The sequence below is a fragment of the Ptiloglossa arizonensis genome, chromosome 6, assembly GCF_051014685.1.
Source record: "Ptiloglossa arizonensis isolate GNS036 chromosome 6, iyPtiAriz1_principal, whole genome shotgun sequence".
NCBI lineage: Eukaryota > Metazoa > Arthropoda > Insecta > Hymenoptera > Colletidae > Ptiloglossa > Ptiloglossa arizonensis.
The window spans coordinates 12292879-12308491 of record NC_135053.1 but is presented as its reverse complement, the minus strand read 5'-3'; the positions used below and the strand labels follow the sequence as shown (position 1 = coordinate 12308491).

Genomic DNA, 15613 nt, shown 5'->3' with positions numbered 1-15613 from the left:
TAGCATTTTCAAGTTTTTAAACAGAACACGTTTGCTTAAAATTTTTATTTAATTACGCCATTGATATTCTACATAATTTAGTAATAAATAAGTTTGTGTTATTTTACTTAAAACTAAAATATTATAAATTATTATTAATAGGCAGTTTTCAAAATGACAAAATTGTGTTTCAATGCATCTACCGCTGCCGCTGTACACGTGTTAATACATATGATGTTTGTATATCATATGCAATCTATAATGTATATACACATTATATACATATATTGCATAAATTGAATTTATAATTATAACTAAATAAGTCTCGCCATATACAGAATAAGCACATGTATTTCTTTTTATTTTAAATAACAAAAAATGGTATAAACAACTTAATCTTACAATGTTTAGGAAAGTACTTTTAACTTAACGTGTTCAGAAAAATCTTATTCAAAAACAATTTAATTTACTATTTTTCTTATGAATAAAAACTGTAAATAATAATATATGGTTAATTATAAACCATACTCTGAATCAAACGATCCAACTACATATGCTACAATTGTTGCATGATCTAACTTTCCAGGAATCATAGACACCTTATCCAATGTCTTTATTCGCCGAGCTCTCTGTTCTTGTTTGGAAAGTTGAATTAATTGGCCATCTTTACTTTGCGCATAATATAAATCTGTATCTTCCAATATTCGTCTTTTGGCAGCAGTTATACGCACCTTATCATATATAAAAATTAAATTCATATTATTTAAAATTAGCATTCCATTTTATTCTAAATTTTTTACTTTCATTTGCTATTTATTAAAAAATTAAAGCCCTGCATTGCATACATATTACTTATTATATTTTAAGTAACTTACAGCAAAATCCAAAAGAAGTTCACAAAGATGTTTGGCACTGTTACATGGTGGACCTTCTCCAGATACACCTCTTCGTAACAAATCTTCCATCCTAAGAAGTGTGAGTTCATATCTTTGATATGCCTCTACTATAGGCAAATTAGATTTATTCCTATTACTATTTCCAGATTCCGTATGTCTTAAGTTTTCTGCAGATTTTCGTCGCGTTTTTGATCTTCCTTCAGTATGGTTTTTTACAGTTGAGTCAGGTACAGTATTATGGCATGGTAAGATAGCAAATTTTCCAACCACAGGGTCAAAATTATCAGAAATTCCGTCACTAGTCAAGAATACAATATCTCCATTCTCAACTTCTGTCATTGCAAGTGTCAAATTATTTAATTCAGGATTCGATCCATCTACAGGACCTAAAGCTCCAAGAGCATCACGCATGTCACGCATACAATGAATATCATGAGATCCTCTTGTTACTTCTCTTACTCCAGTTTTCCTATTAGTATCAAGTGTTATCAAATAATATAATAATTTCTAATATTTTATTTATATTACCTTGAATATACATAAGCTAAACTGTCACCAACATTACAGGTACAAGCCATATACTTTTTCTGACCTGTATTAGAGTCAGAATTTGGCAGTGGAAGAACTGCACATACAGTTAATGTTGTAAGCATTCCCTGCTCTTGCAAAATTAACGAATGTGCAGCATGGAATGAACGAAGTAGTGCTATAAAAACATCTTTCGTTGTTGTCATTTCATTATTAATTGAAGGACAAAAAAATACTTCATTCAAGTATTTCATACTTCCATGTACAGCAGATCTAGCTGCAATACTTGCTTTGGTACCTAATCATTTGTCTTTATTATCATATATATGTTACATATATTTTCATATAAAGATATGTTACTTAAAAGTAGGCATACCCCAATTAACACCATCAGCAATTGCTAAAATAGCTGAGTTTGATCTTGCTACAATACCAAAACAGTCCGCAATTGGTTCCCCATTGTTTGTATTATTTGTAGGGTTTTTTTCATATAATGTAGTGGCAATTCCATATGACATTTCATGGGGATTAAACCAATCAGTAATACCAGCAATTGTAGGTGTTGCTGTTGTGGAAGCTGAAAGATATGATTCGTTTTTAATAATATGTTTATTACAAAATTCAATGGATGTTCTTAATACTTACTATTTCTATACTGTTCACCTTGATCTAACATATCTATGTAATCTATATCAATATCATTAATACTTAAATGCTTCTGTTGCAAATTAACTGCTGCAAGTCCATTATCTGGACCAGTATGGGCAGTAAATACTTCTTTGTCTTCTTGAAAATTTCCAAGTTGCCTAATTGGCAGTTCTTCTGGATTTCTACCATGCAAAATTGCGGGTCCTTCTTGCTTTGTTTCTAGACTAAAGATATGGTTAATATGTTGTATATTACTTTGAATATTAATTATTAAACATTATTTCAAAAAAATTATTACCCATCAAGATATCTTGTAATAAAGCAACCACTTGTAAAATCTTGTGTTAACGATCTAGGACTACGTAAAGTTTGTTCTCCTTGACCCATATTTTCTACAGCTCCAGCCAAGTTGCTGATAGATAGTTGCCGCATAAAGCCAGCAACTTTTTTTCTTAAGCTTGGCATTCTTTTTAAGAAATTAAATTTGAGCCTAGGTTGAATACTGATCGATATCAGTTATCATAAAACATGATGTTATAAAATGAGTGATATTTATTAATAGAGTCAAACCATGAGTTTATCTGGCAATTCATTTTTGTTTAAATCTTAAAAAAAAAGAAAGAAAACACATAACTATAATACATGTATTGCTTTTTTTAATCATGTAATACATTATTAACACATCAAATTTTAATTAATAATAAATATAAAAGAATTGAATAGTAGAATTTCTATTTGTCTAATTTTTGTTATATTCAGGAAAAATGTAAATTTGATAGAATTACAATTAAATTAATTAAAGTAATAAAGAATTTTCTAATCTTTTAAATTTGACATTTGCATTTTAAATCAGTTTCTTTGATACCCGTTAATCTTATAATTTTAAGATCAAACATTATTATAATTGTACAATATGAAATAGTAGTTAAATATTTATAAATATAAATATTTTTAAACAACATCTATATAGATATTATAATCTTACCTGCAAAAAATTCTTACCGTACAAGAATGACATCGTAATACACATTGAGAAGCACATCGTTCTCCACTTTACCGCCATATTGATAATGTGTCAATAACCGATGAATACCCTTAGAAGTAAAATTTACACTTATTTCACTACGTCTCCAAAAATGAACAAATTTTATTAATCATTGAGGAGTGTTTCAAGTTTCCTACACGAATACACTTTAAATGGTAAATTATTTTGATTAGGATATACAAATTTTGATTTTCCCCAATATTGAGGTATGTGTGACTAATGAAAATCATTACATATCACATAATACCGTTTTCAGCATTAATCAAATCATGAAATTGTAATCTACATTTTTTATGTTCGAACGTATTACTATTTTTAATAATCTTGTTCACGTATTTTACAATGTGCAACCAAGATTGGACATTTTGGTCTGTTTAGACATTTGACAAGTCAATATGGCGTTCTCTCCACAGGTGAGAGACTAAAATTTTCCGCAGTTTTTACAGTTGTATATCAGTGTTATTTGCAAATGAAATCGCACGAAAATTTAATTGTTTTGTTAAAATACCGCGATCGCGCGATAAATGTTCATACATTAAATAAATAACTTTGGAGTTTTATAAGTTCATTTTAATACGTAGTGTATACAATGTGCTTAGATGCATAGTGACACAAATATTTATTCCATTTCGTGGATTTGTCATTACGTAATCATTATTTAAAATTCTGTCACCTGCGTGATAGGAATAAAATGATGTGCGTGGTTCTTTTTTGATGTTTTCTTTAGGAACTGATGCATATATAATTGTAAATTATTTTTCGAGTGAGATAAACATGACATATTTTGTTATTGTAAAAAAATAAATTTCATATGACGTATTTTAATTTGTTTTGGATGATAAATGTGTGAATTGTCATAGAAATTAGTTTATTTGATCGTATAGATTATATTTCATATTAGAATGTTTAATACTCAAAACATAGTGTATCAAATTTATAGATATGCATATGTTATAATAGATTCTTTGAAACAAATGTGAAAGAATGAAATGGAATTAGACCACTTGAAACAATTAAATATTTAAACAGCAATAAAAAGGAGATAAGAAAAATATGTGTATGTAAATAAAAGTATAAAATGTGTGAATCTCCAAGAAGTTTACGTGAAATTTGCCTTGATTTTATTTGTGACAATATTTTAAGTTTGTGCAAAGTCCTTGGTAATACAAGAGAACAATCCCCTAATTCGTTGGGTACAACTACTTGCAGTAAGTAAAATCAATGGTTTGGATCACTTAGAATAATATTCATTGAACTATGTTATATTGTAGTTGATATCATATTTTGTTCTTAATTGCATTTAATTGTTTAATGATGGTTATGTGAAATTATTTTAACATATGAAGTATATAATTTTTAGATTGGCAAGTTAAATATTCAATAAATAATAGTAATATAGATATTTTAGGCAGGGCATTAGCTACGGCATCCAGAAAAGCATTGTCAAGACCAGCAACAAGACTTAGTTTTAGGCATCCAGATGTTTTTTTACCTGCTGAAATTTCAGAGCTGTTATTATCTAACCTTTGTGAAAGGAAAACTTTATCCGACATGACTATTACGCTTTTTGATTCAAAAACTACTAGATTAAGGTAATTACATATTATTTATTAAATTAAAAAAATTAATTATCAAGAAGTAAAAGTATGGGTAAAATATTAATTATATTCGATTATTCTCTGTAGACATGTACGTTTAAAAGATGCATCTGGATTATCAGCAAAAGGCTTGAAAGTTTTAAAGCAACATAAACTAGAAGAGCTGATTGTAAATGGATTAAACATAACTGTTAATGATCTAATAAATTGTTTGGGTGATTGGAGTTTACAAAACATTCGATCATTGAGTGTAGCAAAAGGGATATTGATGAATTGTTCACGGTATTGAATATTAATTATATTTAGACACATAACAAACAAAATATTATTTTAACATATCTACACATTCATGCTACATATATTTGTACTTTATAACAGATATTGTTTGATAGTAACCTTGTGCAAATTAAAAGCCCTGACAACATTAAATGTATCAGGAACAGGGTTTAATAGAGAAAGTTTGGGAATAGTAGCTGAATACCTTCCTCTTTTAGAGAGTTTAGATATTTCATGTACAAAAGTTGATAATATAACACCATTGATAAGGTGTAAAAAGCGTTTGAAATCTCTTAGTATGTATAATTTGAAGATAGATCTGAGTACACGTGATAAAAGTGCAAATTTAATCTCAGTATTATTGGAGTTAAATGAATTGAGGAATTTAGACATTTCTGATGAAGAAGGTATATATACTCATGACAGTGCATCAAGACCTGCAAAACCAAAAATAGCACAATTTTTAAAAGCTGTACATTGTATGCCATATCTAACTAATTTAGATTTATCTGGTGAGTATCATATGGTTAGGATATTGTTTCTATGTTTGAATAATATATGGTCTTTTTTATTACTATAGGTAAGGGTGGAATAGATTCAAAAGACTTAAAAGAATTTATCAAAACTCATCTGTATTTAAGGTTTTTGGGACTTGTAAGTACAGGTGCATGTTACGAAGACAGTTTAATAAATTCAGCAAATAAAGATTATAGACCTGAACTTGTTGTAAGTTATAGTGATAATATATCATTAATATTTTCTTGATAGAAGAAAGTATTATTTATTTATAAGTTCATTATATACATAATTAATTGTAAATTAAGTACATTTTAAGAATAATTTTTTAAATAGAAGTACAATAAAAAAATGACCGCAAAATAAAATGTATTTATTAAAGTTTGCTTTTATATTCTACATGAAAAAATATTATGATATATAAACTACTTGAATTTCTTTCATAAATATATAAATAGACAAATATTTGGTAATATTAATATATAATATTATTCTTTTACTATAGGTTAGTGGTACAGCAACAGAATCTCAAATTTTGGAAGCTCTCAGAAGATATACATATAGGCCACGTTATCTTGAGAAATGTTTATTTAGTTTACTCCGGGTAATGTATAACTTTCTTGAACCACGAGTTGATGTTATAAAGTTAGTGTTATCTGGAATGAGAGAACATCCACAGGAAATGTGTGTGCAAATGCCATGCACTGCGTGTCTTTATAATCTTTCCAGAGGTGATTTTGCTAACCTAATTCACCCAGCAATACTTAAAGAAGTTGTGGAATTGACCATGGTAGCAATGGAAACTCATCGAACTGAGCAGCGACTTCAGATGAATACACTATTGACTTTATGTAGCGATAAAATTTTACACGATGTTAGCTTTGACAAATACAGGTAGTTGAAATTTATAAACTTTATAAAAATTTTAGACTGAAATTTCAAATTTTAGTACAAGATAAAAAATTATAAACTTAAAAACTAAAATACAGTAGTTAATCGCTTAATATTTTTAAAAAATCAGGATCCTCAATTAATTTTAACACAGTCTTAGTTAAAAATTTGTTCTCTGCATTGATCATTACTGCACATTGAATTTTTAGCCTATAAAATTAAATTTATATTTTGTAATTTAATTGTTTCTCATTTTTACAGATGTGCAAAATTAGTAATGGATTCCTTATTAAGTTTTAATGATTCATCAATGACTCGTATGTCTGTTGCTATTTCCTCAATATTGGCAGCAAAAATAACACCAATAGAAACGTCTATGCTTGGTGCTCAACCACAGTATATGTCTAAATTACTTGCAATAGTTAGATCCAGAGTTGCATCTAAATCAGTGGACATGACAATGAAATTTGCATTAAGTGCTCTATGGAATTTAACTGATGAAAGTGCTTCAACATGTACAGTCTTTCTAGCTGAAGGTGGAATGGAGTTGTTTATTACCATACTTCAACATTTTCAAGGAGAGTCTAGCATTGAGACTAAAGTACTGGGTTTGCTAAATAATATAGCAGAGGTTTGTATTGTAATTTATTATCATACAATTTAAAAATCAAAGGGCCAGGCATGTACTATAGTTATAAATACTACTAGTCCTTAATTTTGATTTTAAATTTAGTTCAAAATGATTTTTTATTTTTATAAAACAAGCAGTTACTATTTAGTCATTGTGAAATGTTTAATAATCATATAATTCATTGTAGGTTAACCATTTGAGACCAATGCTTATGAAAACTGAATTTATATGGATGCTTTCTATGCTGTTGCGTTCTGCACACATTGAAGTATCATATTTCGCAGCAGGTATTACTGCACATTTGCTTAGCGATGGTCCGCATCTGTGGTCTAAGATACCTCTAATACGAAACAGAGATGACTTATTAGAGCAATTAACTCTTACTGTGACACAGTGGAAATCACCTCAAGGGGAAATGGTTGCTTATAGAAGTTTTCAACCATTTTTTCCACTTTTACGTTGTTCAGATATTCCTGTTCAACTTTGGGCAATTTGGGCAATACAACATGTAGTTACACAAAATCGTAAGTATAAGAATATTTCCTATAAATGAAAAATAACAAGTTTGCACAAATACTGTGAATAGTATAATTTTTAAGAACAATGATACTTTGTTATATTAATACCAAAAAATATCAAAGTGCTGTCTCACGTTTAAATTCCTAATTTGTAGCCAAACATTACTGCAGCATGTTAATCAGAGAAGATGGTGTAGAAATAATAAGAGACCTGGATACTTCAAATACAAAAATACAAAATTTGCGAAGATCAATTCTTGAAACGGTTGAATTAAATTTTTAACGATGACTATTGCCTTCCAAAACAAAATTTGCGTACCATGAAGTTGGTATACTAGTCAATGTTTATATCTATGCAATCTTATATCCTGTTCTTTAGACCAAATAATAAGACTATTATATGATCATGGACATTTATTAAAAGAGGACTAAAATGAGATAACAATTCCAGGATATTGCTATTAAATTTTGTAGATTCAAATTGAGGACCTGAATTAAAAATCTGATTACTTTAAAAGAACGCGATTGATATCTAAAGATATGCATTGGGCTTGGAAGAGACAAATTTTGAATGTTTTATTATCATAAACTATATTCTTCAATTGTTAAATATATTTATATATTTTAAAATGGATTAATTGAAAAATCGATCAATTTAAACAGTAAGTACTAATGATTCGAGAATTAACTTAATTATTTGTTATACATTATATATCATTTTATATTATAGAGTTACAAACTATAACTAATATTTAAGGTTCTAGTCTAATAAATTGAATAATAATTGTGTTAATGTGAGATTTATGTGCTTTTACTGACATTTTTAAAACTTTCTTAATTTCCCCAAAACTAGGTGCTACATGTACCTCACATGGCCGTTAAAACAGTATTAATAATGTTAATCGTATTACTCAAAAACTATATACATAACACCTAATAAAATGTTAAAAACAGAGTATGATTAGACTAGGATCTTACGATTATAGTATGCTTCAAAAATATAATTTATTTGCATTAAATAAAATACATTAGTAATTATTTTATTCTGTTATACTTTTAACGTTTTGAATTCAGGTCTTCAGCTTTACTGTTAACACTAATGTTATATACTCTTTCCATTAAATTACTGTCAAACCTTTAGAAATTAATTGTGCATTTATATACCTTCAAAGATATAAAAAGTGTAAATTTCCTAGTAAAATAAATGTAATAATATTCTAATTATATCTGTTATAAAAATATTTTTAATTTGTACGAACAAAATTTATCCTTCTGATAACATTAACTGTTGATCTGAAATGTAAAAAATGTCGATTTAAATGCTACTGAATGTTAATAAACGCAAATCACTAATTTATATAAGTTATTCTTATTTTACCTGCTTCTGTAATAATATTAATGTATATAAACCTAGTAAAGCAGTGGACGTACAAAATTTAAGCCAAGAAAATCTTTATTTACCACCCAATCATATTACATTTATGTTACACTTATATCTTAATTATTCTTTTCTCATTTCTTTTTTTCTTTTTAATGGAACGTAAAAATTGTTCGTGAAATTTGTATGATTATCACTCAATTGATGCTGATGCTGCACTGCACCTGCAAAATACTTAGCGACATGGAAGTAACGTTACGAAATGTAGCTTGATCATTAATATGTGGAAACTTGGCTCTCCCCCCTAACATCATAGCACAGTGGATTAATGGTTCAAAAACATTTTACACGCATCTTACAAATTAGTAGCAATGTGTTTGAGATAAAATTGAAGATGTATAGTTAGTAATAAATAAATGAAAGTTGCACACATCAATATCAATGTATGACATACTCTATAGGAGAATTATAACAACATAATTTTAGCAACTTTCACTTACTATGCATACAAAATTTACTATTATAGTAATATGATATTACTCTAGATATTCACATTGCAGTTCAATTTTTATTTTAATTTGACATTTAAAATACGCGTTTTGCTGAAAATCAGTTTAACTCAAATTATCGGATAGAGTTATTAAACGGATATATATAAAAATATTTTAATAATAATACTTAGATTGCCATATAATAGATTTCTTTTGTCATCAATATATCAGCCTTTATATTATGCCAAAATATCTCTAAAATGATTATTGCTACATTATAATTTCCTAAAATCATTTTCTAAGACCCTAATATAATTTCTTGATTTCGTATATATTACGAAAATTGTCCTTTTTTGTGTACAATTTAATATTACCTTAACATATTTTAATACTATTACCATTTACAGCCACAATTATTTTATGTAGTTTATAAAAGTTCTTTTTTTGTATTTTACGTTAATTTTATCAGATAATAGAAAGTGTCTAATTTTAAATGCACGATGTTTTAGTAGAGTTTAAACAAGTTATACTTTCCATAGATAACAAAAATATATAAAATTCTTGTTATACGCGTTAAAAAAATGTCAATTGGAAAAAGATAAAGATGTTCCTGTATTAGGAAAAATTTTACTTAAATTATTAAGATGTGGTATACAAATGACAAACAGAAACTGTTATAATATTAATTATGTGTGATAATACCATATAATTTCATGAATATGCATAAAAAGGAAAGACGTATATTTTATTTAATAATAACTCAAAGTACAAACATATCTGTTTTCAAAATATATAACAATTGAATCATTACACCTCTTCTGTTAAAATAATATTTAGTATTTATAGTTATATACGTATATAAATATACATTCAGGGGAATTTTTATATATTATTATGATTTTAACAATCCAATGTTTTATGTATTTTTGTAATCTAGGACTGAAGTTCTTGGAAACTAATAAAGGCTGATATTATAGAATCAGTTGAATTACAACTGCTCAAATTATATAAAAACACAATTGAACTGCAATAGCAAATCATCGCTGATCTACATTTGTAATGTTCATAGGATGATTTATTAAATCAAACATGATTAATTGTGCCCATCTTTGTCCAATCTTTTTTTTTTCTTTTGACATGAGGTTTTTTCTTTGTCTTTTTTTTCCCATCGTATCAGTTTTTTTTTCTGTGGACATATCATAAGAATTTACTTAAACACCTTAGCAGCATTGTACTGTAATGCATGTTCGTATAAATATGTAAGTTTTGTGTAACCTATAAATAAGATATGCACAAAAACTTACAATATCTAATATTACAATACACGTGGCCATATTCTATAGTGTGATTGTGAACATCTATAATTTGTAGAATTGAAAATACCATAAAAAAAAAAAAAAAGAAACGAATACCTGGTGTTTTAAGAAAAACAGTATTCTGAATAATCTAAAAGTCTTATAAACTAAAGTGTAATTAAAATATAGAATTATATTCTTGCTAAAACTAATACTTCAATAAAGGTGTTCGATTATCAATAAAATATGACCAGGTGTTAAGGTTGAATATAAACTTAGAGCACAGTATAGAATTCCTATCAAAGCCAATGTATCTAAATATGAATTCCATAATATTCACTGTAGAAAATTGATGGATACTTTGTAACAGTTTTAATTTTAAATTGTTAGTATCATAAATTTACAATTTTTAAAATAAATTATATAGATACATCAGAATATTCAAATAATGATTAAAAAAATACTTTAATTGTCACTGAGAAACTAATACTTTTATACTCATTCAGGAATGGCTAGTAAATATCTGATAGCTTTTTACTTCAATTTATCATTAATATTTAGACTGACTTTACAACAATAATACCTAAGTCATTTGTTGCTTCACCAGCCTTTCCTACAAATGTTTTGCTTTGTAACATATAATCTGATTGTTCAAACAAAATGATTTTTGTGTATTTTAGTTATACACGTTTTATAGAGCAATTATATACTACAAAATCTATAAAAGATATTTATCTTTAACACATATAATTATTTGTAAGTATAAAAAGTTTTTAGTTACCCTTTCATTTGGACGTTTTATGTTTGAACAATCACAGGAATCAGACAAAATAAATGATAATATAAACTATGATAATGTTGGAACTTACCTTAATTTGTAAAAGAGTAGTAAAATGTTTTAAAACGGTCAATACGGCATGTAGTAGCCCCGTCTGTAACTCCTGTATAAGAAAAGTGTATACATTTTAAATTATTTAAAATGAAAAAGCATATGTAATTTTGAAACATACCTAGGTCGCCTTGTGGGTCTATACCCGAAGTATGCACTGCCACGTATGATTCCCCTGGCCATACCTCGGTATCCTCGCGCTCCCCGTGGTCCCCTGAAAACATATAGTATTATCACTCAAATTCTGAGTTTCATTCCTCTAAACAGTAATATAATTCTAAATATGTTATAAAGTTTTAAATATAATATTTATAACTTTTAAGCACCTGTTCGTTACCGAGAGTCCTGGTCTATTTGTTCTTTTAGGCATTACTTTAATTTGACGTCCTCTAAACATAGATTCATCCATCGCCATAGCAGTTTGTACAGAATCACGTTCTGCAAATTCGATATAAGCAAAACCTTTGGGATGTCCATCAAATTTATTGCACAATATTGTTACTCTATTGATACTGCCACAACCATGAAAATGTTGCTCCAATTCTTCTGCTGTAGCGCCATAATCAACCTTTATTTTTATGTAGATAACATATTAGTTAATGATTTCAAACTAAAACGAAACATGGATATTATTACCCTTTATATAAAACATCAACTCACATTACCAACATAAATGGATCTATTATCAACCTCCATCTTGTCTTCAAGTGACATATTTAATGGACTTGCTAAAAATTGAAAAATACTATGGAATATGCTTTCTTATTAAAAAAAAAGTATCTATGAAAAATTCATATTAACTTATTATATACAAAACTTAACAAAGTTTATAACTTACTTATACCAGGTGGACTACCCATGTTCATCTGTTTGTCCACTTCAGACTGTAATTGTTTTAATTTTTCTGCTTCTTCTTCCATTTCTCTGACACGTGCTTTAATAGCCTCCAATTCCTAAAATAAAAAAGCTGAGTAAATACTTCTTTATAATAAAATAATTTTATGATTTCTTTATGTTTACAATAGAAAAAATAAAATACCGGATCGTCAATATTTGCTTCATTTAATTCACGCTTTACACCATCGCATTGCATAATGGCGTCTCCATCTTGACCATTTTCAAGTCCGTCTAGACCATCAATATGATCTGTAGCTAAGAGATCTGATTCAGACATTTCTGCAATAAAATAAAAAAAAAAATATTTACACAAGTAATATCTAATTTCAAATTTAAAATGAAAACAATTATGATATTTATGTTTATTATATTTATGTTGTCATTATCATTATAATTATAATAATTCTTACCACGCAAAAAGAAAGTCACCAACTCCGGCACCAACTAAGATGCCTATAAAGAAGAAGAATCTTGGTTGATACTAAAGTTGATGAGTTTCTCCTCAAATATTAAAAATTAATGCCATCAAGCGTAGAACTATTTAACAAATATGTATTTAATAAATAAATATATGAATCATAAATTGATTGGAAATTTGGTAAAACTTTAACAATTTGTTAAAAGTAAATTTAAAATATTCACATATATTTATTTTATATTTAACCTTTTTGTAATTACTGACATAAGAAGCTTTCTATGTAAGTCAATGAAAACCATACCAGGACAAGAATATATCATTGATTTCATCAATAGAGTCATAAAATATTATATATGCAAGTTCTACAGCTTTACTATCCGTTTACACTTAGTATTTATAGAGTCTATTTGTATCACAATAATTTAATAATATGCCTTGCAGCTTATATAGAAAACTTCTTATCATCATACAATGTTTGTTAACTATAAATGGTTAAAATAATTAAATTAATGATGAAAACCTAATACTATAATAACCAAAGCTTGTATGTTTTTTTGCATAACATACCTATGTGACAACAATCTAATTTTATAGTTAAAAATAGAAAACAATATTAAAATAAAAAAACGGAGTAAAATACTTAAATGTAATGTATAGAGAATTATTAACTATTTAAAGTATATTTTATAGCAAAGGAACATTTATTCCTTCGCACTTATACGCGAAGAAAAGTTAATAATATACATAAGTATGATTCAAAATTATTTAAATAACAATATAATTTAGTAAATATAACACTAATAACGTGCAATGTAAGAGTTTTGTTCATTTGCAATCGCTATGATCTACTTAAGGTATTAATACTTATTATTATTAATTACACAAAAAAACGTAACGTACGAGTATACCTTTAGATGTTTCTAATATCTAAAATAACAACTTTATAACAAATTCAATAACAATTTTCAATCGGCACTCCACGATGTTCTACAAATTCGATAAACGAGATTGACGCTACCACCGAACAAGATGAACAAAATTCAAGAATTATATAAATTAGAAAATCGCCTTAACGTATATTCCATTTGTGATTGGTCGTAACAAGATTCAGGAATGCTTTGTTATTGGTCATTCAACCAATGAAAAAAAATATTCGCGCACATGAAAACCCAACAAGTTCACAAAAATTTTACTAAAATACAGGACAAACTTCAGACTAGAGTATGATAATCTTTCTTTTAAATGAAACATTTTTCTTGAATTTATTTACATGAAAAACAAGTTATTTCTTTTATTGTTAATAGTCATGTTTGATTACTATGTCAATACGTATATACATGCACCAGCTTAAATGGATTCTGATCAATTCAGAGAAAAGTCACCATGTACTTTTCCTTCTTTACATGTAACTCCGCGTGTGCTGCGCGTGATAGATGCATAGTATTATACTGCTGATCATATTACGAAGTGATTATAATTTTCCAAAATATGTAACCTACAATCGATCTATCACTTAAATCGTTATGAAGTAATGATCTTTTGATAGTAGACTATGATATGTAAAGTATAAAGTACAAAATACACAATAATTTTAAGTATAAGATAGGTTATTACTTTGAGGATTAAACTATTATTTATTAAATATATCCTATTATATTTTCAGAACTAATTCTGATACATACAACTCATTCGTGAGCGGACCCATAAGTCGCTATTAAATAATGATGCTGTTAATAGTTTCATAATAAGAAAAATATAAGATTCATAATTGATTTAAAGATTGAATTATTAATCATAAAAATATTTTTTTGATAAAGATAAATAAAGGAGGTTTTCCCTCCGGGTCTCCACTTGTAGGAGCAAGCTCCTCGTGGTGAGATCTAGTAATCGGTCGCGAGTAATGCCGAGCTAATCGACTGTTCACGTATAATAGTTTCTTAAGGTATACGAATAAAAAGAATATTCTAACATAAATCATTTTTGTAATGTATCAGAGACGCAAGAATAAGAATGTAACTATGATGCATTTTAATAAATTCATTTCATGTTACGCGTATAGCTTTCTTTTGATTTCATTGTCTCAATTCCCTTTATGTAATCCTACATTAAGAGTCAATGAATGAGGTTGCATAGTGTTCTAAATGTTTGAACATTCCTCTTTAGGAATATAAGATGTATATTACATAGAATTGGAATCTGAGAATGAATAAGGCATGAAAAATTTTAAAGATGCTGTAACTGTTAGGGTAGTTATTTTAAAAATATTCTTAGTATCGTGTTGCTAAAATGTTTCATATTCCATCGGTTAAAATGAATGGAACTTACTCTTATAATATTTCCTGAAATTGATAATTTTGATAGAACTACAAATGGTACACAGAGATGAGTTTTCTACGATTACTACTTTTACCGACTTTTGTAGTTTAGTTCAATGTAGTTCCTAAAATTACCTTTATTAAATGAAGAGGTCGCTCTGAAACTTAGTCTCTGAAACATATTTCAGATTGTGTGATACTAAATTTCGTAAAGTAAAACGTCTATTCTATATTACGTTTGTGACTCTAAAATTTTCGATTCGTTGGATCGAATGTTTCATTGAATGTATAGTGTACTGTATATGCCTGTGTTTCGTCTGTGTTAAACACGTCTGAATCGTTTTATTTAGTTCCGCTAACGTAAATTTTCTCTATTTGTAATTTACAATGAAAAGTGCTTAATT

The 15613-nt window shown here is 27.5% G+C and overlaps 3 protein-coding genes across 13 annotated transcripts; 1 reads left to right on the top strand and 2 right to left on the bottom strand.

Annotated features, from left to right (window-relative positions):
- Positions 1 to 312: 312 nt before the first annotated feature.
- Positions 313 to 3699, bottom strand: LOC143148045 (PP2C-like domain-containing protein CG9801). 3 transcript variants are annotated; one of them, XM_076313902.1, is made up of 7 exons: positions 3037 to 3699; positions 2350 to 2656; positions 2049 to 2275; positions 1780 to 1980; positions 1404 to 1701; positions 855 to 1344; positions 313 to 710 (listed from the first exon to the last, which is right to left on the bottom strand). In XM_076313902.1, the coding sequence occupies exons 2-7, from the start codon at positions 2514 to 2516 to the stop codon at positions 495 to 497; spliced, it is 1599 nt and encodes a 532-aa protein (XP_076170017.1). In that variant the 5' UTR covers positions 2517 to 2656; positions 3037 to 3699; the 3' UTR covers positions 313 to 494. The 3 variants fall into 3 exon arrangements, with proteins under 3 accessions (XP_076170017.1, XP_076170019.1, XP_076170018.1); XM_076313904.1 differs by having other exon boundaries at positions 2350 to 2553; XM_076313903.1 differs by having other exon boundaries at positions 3054 to 3699.
- LOC143148044 (protein zyg-11 homolog B) lies at positions 3156 to 8750 on the top strand. 6 transcript variants are annotated; one of them, XM_076313898.1, is made up of 10 exons: positions 3156 to 3302; positions 4057 to 4304; positions 4496 to 4688; positions 4782 to 4976; positions 5073 to 5482; positions 5551 to 5696; positions 5992 to 6380; positions 6639 to 7008; positions 7196 to 7532; positions 7682 to 8750. In XM_076313898.1, exons 2-10 carry the CDS (start codon positions 4175 to 4177, stop codon positions 7807 to 7809), a joined length of 2298 nt encoding a protein of 765 aa, XP_076170013.1. In that variant the 5' UTR covers positions 3156 to 3302; positions 4057 to 4174; the 3' UTR covers positions 7810 to 8750. The 6 variants fall into 6 exon arrangements, with proteins under 6 accessions (XP_076170013.1, XP_076170014.1, XP_076170012.1 ...); XM_076313899.1 differs by having other exon boundaries at positions 3171 to 3251; XM_076313897.1 differs by lacking the exon at positions 3156 to 3302 and adding an exon at positions 3336 to 3509.
- Positions 8751 to 11559: 2809 nt separating this feature from the next.
- Positions 11560 to 13924, bottom strand: Pabp2 (poly(A) binding protein nuclear 1). 4 transcript variants are annotated; one of them, XM_076313907.1, is made up of 8 exons: positions 13803 to 13909; positions 12887 to 12929; positions 12619 to 12755; positions 12418 to 12532; positions 12240 to 12307; positions 11906 to 12147; positions 11701 to 11793; positions 11560 to 11631 (listed from the first exon to the last, which is right to left on the bottom strand). In XM_076313907.1, the coding sequence occupies exons 3-8, from the start codon at positions 12751 to 12753 to the stop codon at positions 11598 to 11600; spliced, it is 687 nt and encodes a 228-aa protein (XP_076170022.1). In that variant the 5' UTR covers positions 12754 to 12755; positions 12887 to 12929; positions 13803 to 13909; the 3' UTR covers positions 11560 to 11597. The 4 variants fall into 4 exon arrangements, with proteins under 4 accessions (XP_076170022.1, XP_076170023.1, XP_076170021.1 ...); XM_076313908.1 differs by having other exon boundaries at positions 13795 to 13893; XM_076313906.1 differs by lacking the exon at positions 12887 to 12929 and having other exon boundaries at positions 13803 to 13924.
- Positions 13925 to 15613: the final 1689 nt, after the last annotated feature.